General features: G+C 35.4%; 1 protein-coding gene across 1 annotated transcript; it reads left to right on the top strand.

Moving 5' to 3' along the window:
• Positions 1 to 1,336: 1,336 nt before the first annotated feature.
• Positions 1,337 to 15,840, top strand: LOC142336594 (uncharacterized). The gene is made up of 3 exons (XM_075385505.1): positions 1,337 to 2,023; positions 11,086 to 11,651; positions 15,604 to 15,840. Exons 1-3 carry the CDS (start codon positions 1,450 to 1,452, stop codon positions 15,838 to 15,840), a joined length of 1,377 nt encoding a protein of 458 aa, XP_075241620.1. The 5' UTR covers positions 1,337 to 1,449.
• Positions 15,841 to 19,480: the final 3,640 nt, after the last annotated feature.

Raw genomic sequence — 19,480 nt, forward strand, 5'->3', positions numbered from 1 at the left:
TATTTTTATTTATCTCATCATTAGGTTGACAATTAAGTCAAAAATGTAGATGAGCTCGGGTCGGAACATCATGTGCGAACGCACATTAGCGAGCACCGTTGTAAACTTGCTGGTCAAGACTTAAAACATAAACCTGTGTGATACTCAAGGGTGAATCAGATCTCGGTAATATGAAATCAATCCCTAGTCTATTAACGACGGCTATCATGCGAGAACCAGGCAAGAATCTTGCAAGAGTCTTGTAAGATTACGCAACATCTTGCAAGATCTTGCAAGATAAGCGTCGATCTTGTAAGATTCTTGCAAGATAAGCGTCGATCTTGTAAGATTCTTGCAAGATAAGCGTCGAACTCTTGCAAGATAAGCGTCGTATTCTTGCAAGATAAGCGTCGAACTCTAGCAAGATAAGCGTTGAATTCTTGCAAGGTAAGCGTCGATCTTGTAAGGATCTTGTTGCTCTCAAAGCGGAATTTTTGCTAAAATTTGAGCAATTTAGGTCTGAAATAAAGCCAGTACATTTTTTACCACATTGCGAAAGGAAAATTGCCTGTTTATCGGAAAAATCATGAATTGTTCCACATAAACACACATTCATCATGTACCATACATGCCTGAATATAGTGTGCGATGTTAATAACTATCCTAAGTCATGTTTTATCATCCTACAGCGATCTAATTAGTGTGAATTTGATACAAAACGCTGGTTTAAAATTCATATCTCAAATCTCCGAACATTTAGTAGCAAACTCTATTTTAATGGAACTGGCATACAATTATTTAATTTAATAAACACCGAACTGAATATATTCTTGTTTATGTACCACTTCATTTATTGGTTCAGTATATGTCTAAATTCTGACATATTTAATTTGATCTTAATAGATCATAATAGATCGTGTTTGGAGTAAACAGCCCTGATAAGATGAGCGGTTTGTTCTGATAAAACCATAGTAACTTGCAACCTTTGATGTGAAATGAAATTTTCTCCAAATTACCGGTAATTTGATTTTGTTCTTTTTTCTTTCCATTCTGGTATTGCCGAGCAAACTTTACATTTTTTGATACCATTTTCTGACACGAATCAAGATAAGAAACTAAAGTATGTTAAGGTATGATGAAGTGACATTTAATAATGTAGGGTTATCGCTATGTTAGAAATAGGATTTCCTTAAAACTCGCCAAAATTGGGGTCTTTCTAACAGATTTCTGTAAGAACATTCGCAAACAATTGAGAATAAACCCTGTATTTGCTGTGAGTCTACGCTTGTGTTTATTACGCACTAGTTAATCAACAGTCCATGTAATTGACAATACGTTCTCCATCAGAAATCAGAAAGCAAACTAAACTTTAAGATATTAAATTTGAAATTTATTAGATCCTTATCTTCAAAAATTTTGACCAGTTAAGTTTGTTCTCTTAAAAGTCAATAGGGTCTCAAGTTGAACAAAATGAGCACTTACGGAAAATATAATCCTCACAGAGACCATCGTAGGCATTCAACATTCCAAAACTCACCTACCTTCACTGAGACAAATTTTGGACTCGCAGTGCCAGAAAAACATGGCCTAAATCACGAACTAAACGAGAAGTCAAATGAACAACGTCCTCAACACGTAAAAACTCCTCAAGAGGTGATGCAAAGAGCGGTCGAGCGCTTGCAAAATGCAATGTTGCCCCAAGTTCATGGTGTAAAAATAGTTCAGGCAATGTGGATCATAATCTATCTTGGACTCACAGCCACTTTTGTAGTTACTTTTTACGATCTAATCGACAAATATACAAAATACCCGACGTCGATGGATTTCGTGATCGAGTCTGGGTCGAGTTTAGAATTTCCGGCTGTAACGGTTTGCAATGAAAACCGGGTTAAGAAGTCCATGATAGGACGTCTGAGACAATATTCAGATCTTCTAGTTCTGGATGACTATGTTGCCAACTACTTCAACTTCTCTGCAAGAGAGTTTGCAGCTGGGGAAGACCAGGAGGACATTGACTTAGAGGACATCGACTGTCCAAAACCAGGTTTGTTTTAACTATGGTACTGTGGTTCTCTACATTAATGTTCAAAATGATTCCAAAATTATTTCACATTGTCACTGCTGAAACAAGCAGTCTACATGACAATCGGCATGCAAAATTTATCTTTCCAAATTTAAAAACATAGCAAGACAAGTCCTGACGTACAATTCATTTCATTGACTAAACAACAAAATTCGACCTGAAATGAACTATGAATGGATTGGAAAAACCATTTAGAAAAAAATCCGATCCAAACAATCGAAAAAAAAAACAGTAAAAATCAGAGTGAAATTGCCGAATGTGAACAAAAAACAACTACCAAGAAACCGAATTTTTATTAAAAACACCGTTTTCTCACTCTACTTTACAATAAACGCGAAAAAATTTCACGCCGCAAAACCACTCGCTTTTTCGCTCCACTTCCTGTTTCGGCGTGACCAAAATCACTACTCCAATTTGACTTCAAAAATCATGAAAATGTGTGAACAGATCTTAAAAAAAAGACAGCGCCCCAATACGATTCAAATTCTTTGAATTGTAAAAAAAGATTATCGTGCGTGTTGTAGGTCATCTATAAGTTACAATCAAACATGCCAAACGCTTTTGAACTTTCTGACTTCAGGACAGCATTGGCTTCCTTCGTCATTATTTGATCAGAGTAAATATGTCGAATTCAAAAAATTCCCTGATGGAGCTGCGAAAACTTTGTGCAGCAAAAATCACAAAAATGGATCTTCGTAAATTCGTTAAAGTCCAATCACATCGAAGAATGATAGCTATTTCATAGAAGCTTACAACTTCATTGATAGATCCATTTATCATCATAGAAAGATTTTCTAAAGGCTATGAAATTTTACATGCCTTATGTTGCTGTTACAGACGTTTCGAATATTTTTGGAAAAGATAATAAAACAAAATGATATGTGGCGTAATGAATGTGCTAGAAAGGTTATGAAAATTGGTATATTTTAATCTATTATCATAACAGAATTTTTTCTCCCAAATCTAAAATGGGATGGTTGTTCTCATAACTTTTATCCCATAGTGGGAGCTTTTATCCCATTTATATTAAGAAGGGAAAATAATATCTCAAACTTGCTCCTATAAATAGGAAAACTTTGAAAACCACTTCAGTATTCTTGTCCTTTAGCATAACTCTAAACATCTTACTGCCATTTACAAAACTCTTCATAAATAACTACAGCTTATTTGATATACTAACGACTATACATAGATTTTTTTGCACTTTATACTATTCCAATTATTTTCTTAATAAAAATAGAAATTCCCAATTGTCATTATTCTTTAGAATTTCAAACCTTTGTAATCTCCCAACTACACGGAGAGTGTAGGATATAAAATTCAGCTTTTCAAAATATGCTGTGAAAAAGAGTTCACTCTTTTGATTCGACTCCGCTTGAAAAATAAAATACTTGAATTTCCAATACAGGCCCGTATCTAACTTTCAGAGTAATTCAGTACTGATTCAGGAGGTTTTTCAAAAACAATTCATCACTGATTCAGAATCTGTTCATCTCACGTTTTGCTCTGATATTCTCTGATTCAGACTCTGATTCAGACTCTGAATTATTCTGATTTTTGTCTGATTTAGGTTAACTTCATAACTATGTTTGTGAGCGAAGCTAGGTTTTACCGAAGCTTTCGCTCTCATTGCTTTCTTAAAAAATATAGATTCATACAATACTTGTAGAATTTGAAGAATTTTATGTAGTAGGTTTTCGGAAATTTTCTCAGGCCAAGTTAAAACTGACTTTTTGAGATTTTCCAGCGTTCTCTGTGTGGCTGGTGGGAAGCATTTTCTATGATTTAATGGGAACGTTATATTAATCCAGTATGATCTATAGATCTTCACCGCAGTTTCAAGACAAATGGAAATTATACGCTTACTGTAATATGTGGGAGCATAAAAGGATCCAGTGACGGACTTTTACAAAATGTTTCATTATCCATCCTAATTCTTTGCCACTACTTACCGGATTTTTGACTGCTGTCTCTTAGAAAGCGTCAGAGAAAACAAGCAGTTTACATGAGACCTAGCTTTTTTGAGCAGGCACCAATAAATAATGAAGAGACACCCAAAGGTAAAGCTTCCAAATTTTTGGTATAAAATTTTTGAATACCAGTGAAATACATGAATGTGTCGCAGAACCTAATTTTTGGTGCCTAAAATCAACTCAGCCAGGTGGTTGAAAACATTGTCTATGACAAAACAGATCATGTGACACACAATTTGTCAAATTGTTATCCGTGTGGGACCTGGGTATAAATACGGCAACAGTCCAGCATCTTGGAATATCAAAAATGATCCCCCTATCATCTGCTTTTGTCCGTCATGTCTTTCAATCTATTTATTTTTTTAAAAAACTTCAAAGTCATTTTTACACTTTGCCATTTTAGGCAATCTTTGACATCTTAGAAAATTATTTGGAACTTTTTCTTACGTTCTCAGGATTTCCTGGACGTTTTCTGGGTTTTATAGTTCTCTGGACATTTCGATGCCAAAATTTGTTTGTTTGAGGATGGCTTGCTTTGGTTATTATTGCAAATGCCTGCCGAATTTCAAAAGTAACGCGGTCCTGTTCCGTGTATACTGTAATTATTGAACAATTTCTGAACAGATAACGTTCAAATTAATATATTGTCAAACCATGTGCAGGGTGTGGTGGACATTTTTCTGCAAAGGTAATTTTGGAGTTTTACCATAATCAATATTTTTTTTATCGAGCTCAACTCCCCGAGGACTTTTAATTCTATAGCCAACAACATTCTAGCCAACAACTGTCAATTCTAGCCCGAGGACTTTTAATTGTCGCCAAAATCAAATTCTAACAAAATAACATTACAAAACGATGCTCTCATTTGTAATATCGGTTGATTAAGGTCTGTTGGTAATTCGAAGCTTTGAATAGAGCCCCGGGACAAAAAATCTTGGTAATCATTCGAATAACATATAGGGTTCCATACAAGACATAGGAAAATTCGTAGCAAGATATTGCAATGATTAGTAAGGGTTATATATGATCTTTACAGGATTAGCAGGAACCGGTGGTGGTCAAGCAGGCCGATATGCAAGCAAGACGAATTTTTAAAATGAGGTCAAATAAGCCGAAAAATTTTGAGATACCCGGATTTTAAATTACCCTTGGCGGGCCGTTGGGCACGCTTCGCTGCGATAACTGGCCCACAGATTACATTCCACAGCGGATGAAAGGCATGGTCATGGACAGTGGTCCGCTGAGGCCCGTGCCAACTAGATGTCTAAAAATTGACGTATTTTTGTTTCTTTGGTGCATTGGAATACATTAAGCACTATAATATTTTGCGCAGTGTTGATTGTAACAGTTAACCATGTATTATTTCTGATTGATTACATAACTATTACATAAATTTCGGCTTGCTCTTATGTCGGCTTACTTTTACTTCGATTTACTTTGCGTTCACCGCAGGAATCGTATTGAGTTTTTTCTTTTAAAGTTTTCATAAATCCAAGTTCTTTTTTCTAAATAATTTATGGCGCTAGTTAAAATGGCAGACGTACCAAAATATAGAAATTTTACTGCTGGCCAATTACAATTAAGAAAATAGGAGTAGTGTTCTCTGATTGGCTGACTGCTCAACAAATTCCCCATGTTTTAAAATAGGATATGCGGGATAACGTAAAATGGCTCAGAAATCGAGATAAGCCGAAATAGAAAAATTATACTTTTTTGGGGAGAAACAGGTCTCACGTTCGGTTCTGATAGATTCATATCAAATCCCACGGGCCGATGAGGCATGGTCATGGCCCGCAAGGCATGGCCAGATGCGGTAAAAAAATATTATCTAGCATTAGGCTAGGTCCTATTTAGGCTAATTGAACGCATAAAGGTACAGTGTTTTAAATTTCTCAACCAATCACATTTGTTGAAATTTCTACATTTTGGTACGTCTATTTGTTTAGACGTCACCATAATTTATATATAAATTCAATAGCTGGTGCATCAACAATGGAACGCTAAGCAGCGCTCACTAGAAACAATCTTTCCCAAGAATAAGTGTGAACGAAATTTGCTCTGTCGTGATAAAAAGTGAGAAAATTAGTAAAAGCGTTAGATTTTTGACATTGGGGGATATCGGTACAAAACTAAGTCTTGCATTAATTAGAGAATTTAACTGAACTGACACATTGATGCGCCTCATATTGATCTGAATGTTTTTCTTTTTCGATAGTGCTTCCCAAAAACTTTATCGTTTTCTGAGACAAAAAAATGTTTCTGAGCTGCCTGACTACGTTATACAGATATCAATGAAATGCATGTAAACGTTCAAATTTTTGTTATGTGACTTCTAAGAAGCAAAAAATTTTTGGTTTTTTCAGCCCAAAAAATTAAATTTGAGAATTTTTTATCGTCCTGCTATTTTTTTCATGATTTTATAATGTTTAATGGGAAACCATTTATTATCATAGAATATTTTCTAGGACTCCAAAAACCACACATATGACAGTATAAATATTAAGAGCTTTTTATGGTGCTGAACCCGGAGCACAGTTTTCATAGGTTACAGTTATCTTTAACTGTCAATCACAATTAACGTTTTTACCATTGAATATCCATTATAATTGGGACTAATAGTAGACTATGTGGAGGCCTGTATTGGCTAGACAAACGCACACGCAATCCGACTGGCATTGCATTCCGTATAATTGATCCGATATTTACAGCATCTACGTGTAATTTTTGTGTATTTCTGTTTAAGTATTTATGGTGTGTACGTGTCAAATTTAGAAGTTTATGCCAGACCCACATTTTTGTTTGGACGCTTTTCCACATTTTGAATGATTCGTAGGCTAACATATGTGGTATTAAAAAGAGAAATTCATTGAACTTACGCTTTTAGAAAACTTTTTCAGCAAATTATTGGCGGCATTTCAAGTCAAGTTGGCCTAACTTTTGTTGAATTTGTCATTAAAAGAGTTTTTTTTCTATGACTTAAAAGCAATTAAGGGTTTTTTGTTGATAGAGCCAGAATTATGTTGGCAACCTGAAAATTTCCACGCCTAGACTTATATTATCAATTGATACAGATAACTAGCGATTTTCTAGGTATATGAGGACAAACAATAGTGTCATCTTTCTAACGCTGTCATTAACCGCAATTCAAACAAGAGAATTTTTTGCATTTATCAGACAAAGAAAAAAATTTGGCTCATTTTTATTCAATTTATTTTATTTTTTTAGCTTACTGAACCCCAATTCTCGTTGTGCATTTGGAAAATGTATTATAATAAAAAAAATTAGGAGAAAAAACTTTTCAGTAAAAATTGAAAATAATTCATTTTGATTCTTATTAATACTAAATGTTTTGAACATTGCTTTGTTCAGAGGCAAAATCAACTAAAGATAGACAAGAAGCAACTGCTTCCGCTCTAAATAGTTTGTTGCCCAGTATTGAGATTTGAAGATACTCGAGTATAAAAATAAATTTAATTTTTTTTCCCTTTCAGGAAGCAAAAAAAGTAACAGATATTGGAAGCTATAGGTTGTTTCATCTACTCAGTAATGATTAGCTTCAGGGTGTCAAATGGTCATTTGAAAATGAGAGAAACAATTTGTCATTCGAAATCTTTTTCTCGTGCAGAATTATTTCAACGGTTTTTATTTTTTTATGTTTCTTTCTATAATCATTTCTTAATTGAAGTCTTTTTAAATTTTTTATTTCAATTGCTTGAATCAATCGATGAGACTTGATTACTTTTTTTGTTGAAACATTAGATAATTTTCCTTTTATTTTTGTAGTCATTTTGAGCTATTTTGTAACTGGTTCCTATTACCAATACAGTTTATGTTTGTTTTGTAATGCAGAATTTTTTTCTTCGTTTTACAATTTTTTAACATTTTTGTTAGCCTTGATTCAGAAAACAGGTTTAAAAAATAGGGGCCAGTGATTAAAGCTTCCTGCCGCTATATTTTATTGTATTTTGTTCTGAAGCTAATTATATGGAAAATCTCAACTGCTCTCTAATTAGATGTGTCGTCTTCGGCTTCAACTTTCATGCAAGTAAACGTTACAACAGTTTCAATTCATAATTGTTCAGAGATGTTGACTTTTTAAATTGTTTTATGGTCCACACGTTTAGTGTACTTACCTTTGTAGTGAGTTTTTTTTCTTCAACTGCTAACTATACGTTTTCATTGTAGATACTATATTCTGTTCGTTGATTAAATGTTGGCGTTGTCTTTTACAAACGTGATCCATTTTATTCGGACATCGAAATGAATTTGCTTCTATTCTCCCTCTCTCCTAGTCCCAATATGTGGATTTTTGTTCGCATATTTTAGTTTCTATAAATGCGTAATTACCTAGTGCGCTTATTTGATCAATATCCCAGAGTTCATTTGCTTTAATAAACATTTCTTTGTGTAAACAAATGAGACAAAAAAGCCACGTTTTTGTTTTCTTAGCTGTTTGAAAAGTTTTTTCAGCAACTTGTCCTGCTATTTTGTTTCGTTAAGCAGATGTTGGTTTCTCTAATGCCTTCTGCAATTTTTGTCATCTTTGTATTTGTTCACAGAGTAATTTTTTTGATACGCTTTTTTCTGTTTTTCACTATAAATAATTTTTTTGGAAAGACATTGCTCAGCAATTAATATTTAAGCAAATTATCAGTTTCAATGTTGGGATGTAAATTTCATAAAAAGCAACAATCAAAACAAATAGTATCAAACCAATTGTTTCAGTGTACACTTGTCCTGTAAGTGCAATTTTGGAAAAAATAGGGATTTCAAAAACATACAGATAGATAGCTTCCTTCAATGCTTGAAGAAGTGAAATTGTTGATAACCTTGTTTCATTTTCATATATTTTTTTATACACGTTTATGTTTATCAAGATAAAAGTTACAAACATTAGCCGTTTACAAAATTTTTTTTTGAATTTCCAACAGCCATTTTGTTCTTGTTTTTATCAAAAATTATTGACTGTGGTTGGCACAAAGTTCCAGTTTCAAAAATTTCAAATTGGATTCAATTCATTTTAAAACATTTGATGAATTCCTTACAGAGCTGTTGGAGAATTTAGAGTTCATTTTTGAATTCTTGTCATATTTGTGATCAGTCGTCATAAATTAATCAGCAAAATAATTTTTGATGCTTTTTCAGTTATGCTGATCGATTTAAAAAGCAACTTTTTTAAAATAAATTGCAGACATTTATTTTCAAGAATGTAGTAAAATTTGCTATTTTGTCTTAACTTCAGGTCTCCCTTGTCACCTTATTTTTGCTTACTTGAAGAACATTTCTTCTTTGATTCCTTAGATAGCTTAGTCTTGAGACCTTTGCTATATTTCAGCAAGATCAATAATGTTTTTTTAATAAAATTGTCTTCATATTCATTTGTTTCCTTAAACGAAAACTCCTTTTTATCAATTCAGGTATATAATCTTCTCAGGTATTTAATTTTCAGGTATATTTCAGGTATATAATCTTCTCAATTCCGGGTCTTCAAAATTTTTCGCAATAAATTTTTTGTTCCGCTTGCTTCCCAAATTCGTGATTGTGCGTAAAATCGCTTTGACTATATGTTATTTTCATGCATTGGTTCTACATGAAGCTTATGCTCAGCAAACATTTCTCAAAAACTTTAACATTTCTTCTCGCATTCTAGCCACAAATAAAGAAATTATGAAACAGAATATTGAATAGTTTTTATTCAGTGCCGCGGACTGCCTTTAGGATAAAAAATCTCATGGCTACAAAGAGACCGATTCAAGAACTTTTCACTAATAACATGTATAAAAAATATTTAAAAACTTTTCAATGCTGTTTTTGCTAGTGTTTTTAAGCACAAGGAAATTCTTGTGATAAGCACACAATATCAAGCTATTTCTTTTTGAACTGGGACTCAATCGAAGTGATCTTCGTAGGCTGACTTATGTGGTATTGCAAAAAAACATCCGTTAACTTACGTTTTTAAAAACTGTTTCAGCAAAATATTGAGACAATTTGAGGCATTTTGAGATAATTTGGCCTAAATGCTGTTGAATTTGTCATAAAAAGAGTTGTTTTTTTTCTATGGTTTGAAAATAATTAAGGTTTTTCTCATTTATTTCTCTTCTCCCTCACTTCGAGTCCTAATAGACGGTTTTTGGTCACATATTTTAATTTCCAATAATGTGTGTGCGCATAGTTTTACCAATATCCCTGTATTCATTTATTTTAATAAACTTTTCCTCTCGTAAACAAATGAGACAAAGCCACGTTTCTGTTTTTTAACTCTTTGAAAAATTTATCGCGACTTGTCGTTTTTTCTCGCTTTTTTTCCTTAAACAGATGTTGGTTTCCTTTAATGCCTTCTGCAACATTTTTTGACATTATGTTTGTTCACAGAGTACTTTTTTCGTGCATATATCTTGTGCTTACATTTGCGTTTTTGTGCATGATTTTATAAAATGTAGAGATTGGAGTTAAATGAGTTGGAAGATTTGCGAAATACTGGTGAAAGAATTCTATTTTTCGCCACCAGTTGATGGCGTTTCCCGGGTCGAGGTGTCAGCGCTAAAATTTTTTTTAAAAGTTAAGATTTGCTGTGAATGCGGTGAAAAGATGTAAGAATTGCAATTTTTAGCGTTGAATGCGATGAAGGTGGTAAAAAAATAATTCAACGCTAAGAATCGCAAATTTTAAAAGAATTCACCGCTAATAATCACTGTAAATTGTTTGCGTTGAATTTTTGTAAGATTTCCGGTTTTAATGGTGAAATTTTTATTTTCACCGCTTCCCGTTGCTAGTGGTAAATTATTTTTTTTCACCGCTTAAGCGGTGAAAAAAAAATTCGCCGCTAAAAACCGCAAATCTTACAAAACTTCAATGCATTTGTTTTTCATGACGTTTATTGAACCTGATTTAAATTCACAAGAAATAGCAATAAAGCAACAGACAGATGGCGCAGTCGAGTAAGAAGTAGTCGACATGCAGGAGATAAGAGGAGCAATCCCGTGTACGGCAGTTTAAACATTTAAATTTTTCAATCATTAGATTGGACCATTAATGTTGAGTTGGGTTTAGATTACTTCATGTGCGATGATAATCAGTACTGTATTCCTCCCGAGTGGATTTGTGACGGAAAGTTACACTGCAAAGACGGAAGTGATGAAAAAAAGGATACAGACAGATGCAAAGAGGCCATCAGCCAGAGACTGAAAGACACCGGCAATTCATCCTTGTGTGTGGCACCTTACATCGAATGTAAGTCACTTTACTGGTACACAACATGTGCCAAGAAATGCGACAAGAGAATCGAGTGTTTCGACGGCGATGACGAAATAAACCCTGATTACAATTGTCCGAAGAAGTACAAAATGAACGAATTCCTAAAAGCTGAGACTACCCCAACTAGGCTCACATCTCCGAACTTTGGTCGAGGAAGGTACAAGTCCAACGAGAGATGGCGCAGAATTATTAGTGCTGACGATTCTTATAAGATCGACATAACTTTGCAGTTTGTGGACCTCGAACCAAGAGATGACGATGATGACGACGATGATGAAAACGATGATGATGGTGGTGGTGGTGGCTCTTGCTTTGACATTCTGATGATGTTTGAGGGTGAAAAGAGCAGAATCGAAGCGCAGGCTAGTGAAATATTCGGTTTTTTCATGCGATTATTTGAACGTTGTTGGTAACTCAGCGAAAGCGAAAACAATGCTCGACTCCAAAAATTTTTACTGAGTGAAGAACATGCTCCACCCACAGGAACTTTGCTTCATTTAATAGAAAAATAACAAAATATTGCAAGAAGGTAAGATAAAGGTTATAATAAGTAACAAAATGGGTGCGATCTTAATTTGCAAACAGAAAATTGACAGGTACTTAATAGCATGTTTAATCGGTGATGTACCAAAGCAGATGAAGTGTTAAGCACAAATTCAGTGCGGAGTACTGGAATGAGAACTTCTAGCGTGCAAAAATTTGGTTAGGAAGAAATGTTAAGTCTTAAAATGAATGAACGATAATGTTTATAATTATGTTTAAAAAATGAGCTGAAAGATGGCTCATTTTTTTCATGGTGTGTATGCGTGTGGGTGCGTGTGTGTGTGTATGTGTATGTGTGCGCGTGCGTGTGTGTGTGTGTTTGTGTGTGTGTGTGTGTGAGTGTGTGTGTGTGTGTGTGTGTGTGTGTGTGTGTGTGTGCGAGGAGTGTGCGAGTGTATGTGTCTGTGTGTGTGTGTGGGGTTCTCTGTGTTTGTATAAGTGTGTGTACGTGTGTTTGTTTGTTGTGTTTCTCTCCGCGTGAGTGGGTTTTTTCGCGGTGTTTGACAACATGCTCAATTGAGTTCTGAATTTGTTTCGCCTAGGGCAATATTTATTTTTTATCCTTTGATGAATTCTTTGGGCAGTGACACGGCGAGTGAAGCGGCCCATTAGTATATTTTTCATATTTAATCAATTATATTTCTGCATAGAGCTGCTTCATTTCATGTCTTTTATTTCATTTTTCCTTACGAGTGCTGAAAAACTTTCTTCAAATGTGTCATTGAATGCTAAAATTGAATAACATTGCTGTTATCCAAACAGATACAAAGTAATCCGGCTCCTGCCACGAAAAAAAAACTGTTGCTCAATTTAAAATTTTGGCTCAAGTTATGCTGTCTATATAATTTGTTTGCTGGATTAGTGCGAGCCTATTGAAATCATGGTTCAAAGAACTCCTTAGACCATGCTTTAAAATACTGGACCTGATAACTGTGAAGAAATGCCTGACCTATTGAAATTAGATATTAGCTGGACCTTGTAATACTGGTCACTATTAACCCAATAGAAGATTTGGATATTTTCAAATTGCGGTCAGTTAGAAAAATCTGTACTTAGAAACAACATATGATAAAATAAAAAACATGGATTTTAGATCAATTTCATAAAAATTATCTGCATCCTTTTTTGTACTTCTGTGCAAAATTAATACTTTCAGTCAACTATTCGTTTCAAGAGTGGTGTCTTATAATCATCACTTAAAACAAAAAACTTTTTAATTTCACTCTAAAGTACCCTAAAGTTAAAAATAATTGAATTATCTTTAACGATGGTAGAATTTTTAATGTCAGAGTTTTGATGATATATTTACAATTCTTTTTAACTTTACGTGAACCATTATTCTCACAATTCTTACGTGAACCATTATTCAAAAAAAATCTGATTTCTATAGGGTCTAATAAATATAATAAATATTATGTTTCTGCAAAATTATCATAGAATTTCAAAGCACACTCTTCAAAATTTTAAAAGATCGTGCAGTTAAAAAAGATCTACCAAATTCTCTAGGATGTTTTCATTTTCTGCCCATTAGAATTTTTATTTTAAGTTTAACGTCGTTGGGTGGGCCATTTTGCTAGACTTTTCCATTAAAAAATTATTTTTGTCAACAATTGCTATGTTACGATAAACACTGTTTTGGAAAGTCTTTTAACATTGTGCGAAACATACCCGATCATTTGTCTGGGCTAAACAATAAATCAATAGAATTTTCTGCTCAGGTTTCGTATACTCTCTTATATATTACTAATTGAACTGTTATTTGTTAAAAAATTTTCAAATAGGGGGAATATATATGAGAGGCTAACGTTTTTGAGAGGTCCTTCAATTTTACTAATTAAGAACTTTAAAGGACGGCCCTTAACGTTTCCTTACCTGGTAAAAACTAGTAGAAGCAGAATGAAAAAACTGTCAGAATTCCTAAAAAATGAGAAAATAGCCCAATATTTGCTACAATTTGGCTTTTTAAACATGTTCAAAATCAGAAGTTTGATTGTCAAAACTAGCTGGCAACATATTTTTAGATTTTAATTAACGAATGGGCCCATTGTGATCATAAAAGATTCAAGAATGACAAAAATTTTGAAAAAATTTCAAACAATTTTTTTCGATTTTTAATGTCATTTTTGCGATTACCGAAACAATTGCCTCATGAAGTCCAAACCTCGTTTTCTGAAAAACAAACAAGGCTGAAATGAATTATGGCGAGCCTTCAAAAAAGATCAATTGCAAAAAAAAAATTTAAAGAGTTTTTTTATTTGTCGGGGTTTGTACATCTGTTTGTTTGTGTTTGCTTGCGCTTGTGTAGTTTTACGTATGTGAGTACATTTTTGTGTAATATGTGTGTTATGTGTGTCTTAGAGAGAAAACACAAATAGTTAGTTTGAGAGAGTTAGTTCTTTTAAATATCAGACAAAAATATAGGCAGAGTGCAAAAAGCAAAAAATGCAAGCAATCATAAAAAATCAAATTTTTTTATTACAAATTGAGGCCGTAAATGTTCTCAAAAAAATGTGTTTTAAACCCATCTACTTAATCTTGTTGGTAACCCATCTACTAGATTTAAAGAAACTAATTGTTCATTATGCTCAGTGAAACTAATCCCAAGATTTGTATTCACCACATTGTACAGGTTCTTACGGAATTATCAAGGATGAATAATTTTTGCAAGGCAGAACTTTCGTTGTGTTCGATGAATTTATATTGTGTAAATTGTCAGATAAATCCACGTTGGAATTTTTTAAAGATTTTAATCTTTATAACCCGGTTCGAGGTGTCACCGCTAAAAATCGCTAAAAGATGTAAGATTTGCGGTCAACTTGAGTAAAAAGTGTAAGATTTGCGCTCAATGCGATGAAAAAAACTTTTAAACTGTGAAAAAGAATTTCACTGCCTAAGCGGTAAAAGAAAATTGTCCACCACTACCAGCAGAATGCAGTGAAAAAAATTTTTTCAGCGCTACCAGAAGAATGCGGTGAAGAAAAAATTTTCACCGCTAAAATCTCAAATCGTGCAACCGCTAATTTCAACGCTTATCTTAAATTCCCAGGAAATATCGTTGAAGTGCGTGACAGATGCCGCAGTGGAATAAGAAGTGGATGACATGCAGGAGGTGAGAGGTTCGAACCCGTGTACGGAGATTTCTTCTTTGTAAGAAAACCGGTGAATGCGGTTTAAAAATTTTTGACCGCTAAAAACCGCAAATCTTACAAAAATTCACCGCGTTCAACGGTAAAAGATGGGGGCTCCTTGCGGTGAAAAAAAATTTCTTTCACCGCTATTCACCGCTAATCTTACATTATTTTGGGTCTTTCCCATTATAGCCCCCCCCCCGCTTAGTGTTCAGATAACCTATAGCCCCCCCCCCCCCCCAATGATGGTAAATATACCATAATGGGGGCTAGATTTTCATGGTGGGCTATAATGGGAAAGACCCGTTATTTTTTGACCAAACCTCGACCCGGGAAGAGTTTTAGTTTCCTATCGTATTTTTGCTGCTCTAATAAGATGTGGCCCTCACTTGAAGTTAACTCTAGAGCTGTAAATATTGTTACTTTAAACATGCGGGAAAAGTAATGCGCAAAAATTTGAAAGCGAAATTCCATTTAAACTTGAGGCCGTGTAAAAATGAAATAAATACGGTGCTTAAAATGTGTAAATCTGCCTCATTGCGGGTTGTTTTGTTTTCATTTTATAGCATTTTTCAAATGTCAAATACAAGTTCACACTTTTCGAAGTTATTATAAATTAATGTCATATTTTTTGAAAGTTTAGATCATGATCTACACAGATGAGTACAAGGAGAGTAATGTCACATACATTTGTGGCTATGATGTCATCACACACAACAACACTAAATTAATTTCGTTCAACAGCAGTGTGGTGACAATTTTTTTCTTCACTGATGAAAATACTAGAGCGGATGGATTCGAATTGACGTATGAGGCGGTTCCACGAAATAGTTCAGAATCAGATATGGACCCTATTGGAACTGAAGCGCCTATCTTGTAGGATTAGTTACAGTTTTACCACATTGCGCATTTTTCTGAAAGAGTTTTCATTCGTTAATATTAACGAATAGATTAGTTAGTTGATTCGCGGTACCAATAAGCTATTAAATCTGATTTATCGTTTCGCCGACCCAGTTAAACGAGAATTGAGTAGTTTTTGGTTATTATTTAGTTTATGAATCGTGCTCGGGAATTAACTTCTAAACTGAGGACATTTATGAACTTAAGTTAAGGACGTTCTTAAAGTCCTTAAATTACGGAAGTTAGCATAACAGGCAATATTTACATTTTTTGCGTATTATGAAAGGAGGTAACTTTTAAATAAGCTTATGTGTGCAAATATGCTATATTTTTTGAATTCGATTTTGATTTCTGTCTGTCGAGCTCAAACCTCTTTTACGAAAGTTTGAGGAGAGATAGCTGGGTTCGGCAGGGGTATATTGGGAGAAAAAATGTGCCAGCTTGGATAAATTGAAAACTGGTTTGTTGGATTTTGCTCTGCAATATCCTCGATATTTGCTACAATTGATTGTAATTCGCTATCAATTCGGAATTTTCACTTCGTTAGTCTTCTATTTAAGAACTGATCTCTTTTTGAAGGAGGTTTCAAAGATACAAAAGGTTGGCAGATTGAAATATACGTGCTTTCCTACTTGGTAGCTGTACCTTTAAATTATGGCGTTGTTGTGAACATCGGATGGCGTTGTCTTTTCTGGTTTAGTTGGAACACGAATTCATAGAGCGCAAGACTTATCATATCGAATGTTTTAAACACATCTGATGTTGTCTGGGACTTTTATGTACAGTTTTGGTGACAATTGCTTTTTTGGGCGCCCAACTCAAACAAGCTGAGATTTATCCCTTCATTGCCTACATTCTTGGTAATGCATTTCTCTTTTTCGCATAATAGTAATTTTTTTTTTGTTTTTCTCAGCTTCTCATCCGAATTTCGCAAGCTCGGTATTTTTCTTTATAAAGCCGGTTTTTCTAGGTTTTCATGTTTTTTAACATAGTTACTTTTCCACCAGTGCGCCAGAGGTGTCAAGACCCACTATAGTACGCCGAGAATCGTAATGGTAGTTTCGAAGCCGCTTGATGAAATTTGCGAGATTTGAAGATGGATTATCGTTTTGTAAGTCGGCCGCTCTGCGGTTGACGCGAACGCGGTTTACTTTAAGTTTCAGATCATTCCTACGTTGGGTCTACAAAAATTTCGTACCACTGTTCAAAATCCATATCTAGATAAAGTTGTCAAAAAATCTTTAGAGGAGGAAAAGTTTTTTGATCAGGTTCAGTGGCAATGATGCTGTGTAGTTGTTTTTGCTTTTTTTCAATAAGGGCTTCAATGTTGAATTGTTTGTGTTTTTAACTGCAGTTATGTTTTTTGTGTGGCTAGGTGTTCGCCCTTCAAATGCTTCATTTTTATTGTGCCCACGAAGCGACTTGATTTGCCGAGAGCAACCTGTGCTTGATCTAATCAATTTGCGAGAGAAAAAATTTGCAAGATTATTTTACTTCAAAGAATTTATGCACTATGTGCTCAGTTTACAGATTCAAAAGCATCCACTATTTCTTTGTCTTTTTCATTGTTAGTATGTCCATGAATATCCATTTCTATTTCCTTATCGGGCTTTTTAAATAAATATACTAGTTGCAATTACGTAGTTCAAATTTTTTACTTTATTTTTTGACCTATATTGCCCGGGTTGAATTTTTCCGCCGAAAATGATGTAAGAGTGGGGCTGCAATGGGAGCATTTTTTAGGAAAATGCAGCTCAAAACTCTTACGTCTTTTTGGGCTGCATTGGAATTCCAAGGGGGGTAAAATGGTGTAAGAGTGAGGGGGTAAAAGACAAATTAACCCCCACTCTTACATCTTTTTTGGTCTGCCAAGGGGGGTATAACGATGTAAGAGATGGGGGGTAATTTTTCTTTTACCCCCTCACTCTTACACCATTTTACCCCCTTGGCAGACCAAAAAAGATGTAAGAGTGGGGGGTTAATTTGTCTTTTACCCCCTCACTCTTACACCTTTTGACCCCCATTGGAAGTTCAATGCAGCCCAAAAAAACGTAAGAGTTTTGAGCTGCATTTTCCTAAAAAACCCTCCCATTGCAGCCCCACTCTTACGTAATTTTACCCCCTTGGCAGCCCAACTCTTACCTCATTTTACCCCTCTGGACAAATTACCCCCTCACTCTTACACCATTTTACCCCCCTTGGCAGCCCAACTCTTACCTCATTTTACCCCCTCTGGACAAATTACTCCCTCACTCTTACACCATTTTAACCCCCTTGGCAGCCCAATTCTTACATCATTTTACCCCCTCTGAACAAATTAACCCCTCACTCTTACACCATTTTACCCCCCTTGGCAGCACAACTCTTACATCATTTTACCCCCTCTGAACAAATTACCCCCTCACTCTTACACCATTTTACCCCCATTGCAGCCCACTCTTACATGTCAATTTCATTCAGGGGGGTAATTCCTTAGAAGTCCTCGCATTGCAGCCCATTGCAGCCCATTCTTACATGACAATTTCAGTCATTGGGGGTAATTCCTTAAAAGTCCTCCTATTGCAGCCCATTGCAGCCCACTCTTACATGGCAATTTCAGTCAGGGGGTAAATCCTTAAAAGTCCTCCCATTGCAGCCCATTGCAGCGCACTCTTACATGGCAATTTCAGTCAGGGGGGGTAATTCTTTAAAAGTCCTCCCATTGCAGCCCATTGCAGCCCACTCTTACATGGCAATTTCATTCAGGGGGGTAATTCCCTAAAACTCCTCCCATTGCAGCCCATTGCAGCCCATTCTTACATGACAATTTCAGTCATTGGGGGTAATTCCTTAAAAGTCCTCCCATTGCAGCCCATTGCAGCCAACTCTTACATGGCAATTTCAGTCAGGGGGTAATTCCTTAAAAGTCCTCCCATTGCAGCCCATTGCAGCCCACTATTACATGGCAATTTCAGTCAGGGGGTGATTCCTGAAAACTCCTCCCATTGCAGCCCATTGCAGCCCATTGCAGCGCACTCTTACATGGCAATTTCAGTCAGGGGGGGTAATTCTTTAAAAGTCCTCCCATTGCAGCCCATTGCAGCCCACTCTTACATGGCAATTTCATTCAGGGGGGTAATTCCCTAAAACTCCTCCCATTGCAGCCCATTGCAGCCCATTCTTACATGACAATTTCAGTCATTTGGGGTAATTCCTTAAAAGTCCTCCCATTGCAGCCCATTGCAGCCAACTCTTACATGGCAATTTCAGTCAGGGGGTAATTCCTTAAAAGTCCTCCCATTGCAGCCCATTGCAGCCCACTATTACATGGCAATTTCAGTCAGGGGGTAATTCCTGAAAACTCCTCCCATTGCAGCCCATTGCAGCCAACTCTTACATGGCAATTTCAGTCAGGGTGGGTAATTCCTGAAAAGTCCTCCCGCTGCAGCCCATTGCAGCCCACTCTTACATGGCAATTTCAGTCATTGGGGGTAATTCCTTAAAAGTCCTCCCATTGCAGCCCATTGCAGCCCACTCTTACATGGCAATTTCAGTCAGGGGGGGGGGGGGGGTAATTCCTTAAAAGTCCTCCCATTGCAGCCCAACTCTTACATAATTTTACCCCCTCTGGACAAATTACC

The sequence above is a fragment of the Convolutriloba macropyga genome, chromosome 3 (genome assembly GCF_964194025.1).
Source record: "Convolutriloba macropyga chromosome 3, txConMacr16.3, whole genome shotgun sequence".
In the NCBI taxonomy this organism is placed as follows: domain Eukaryota; kingdom Metazoa; phylum Xenacoelomorpha; order Acoela; family Convolutidae; genus Convolutriloba; species Convolutriloba macropyga.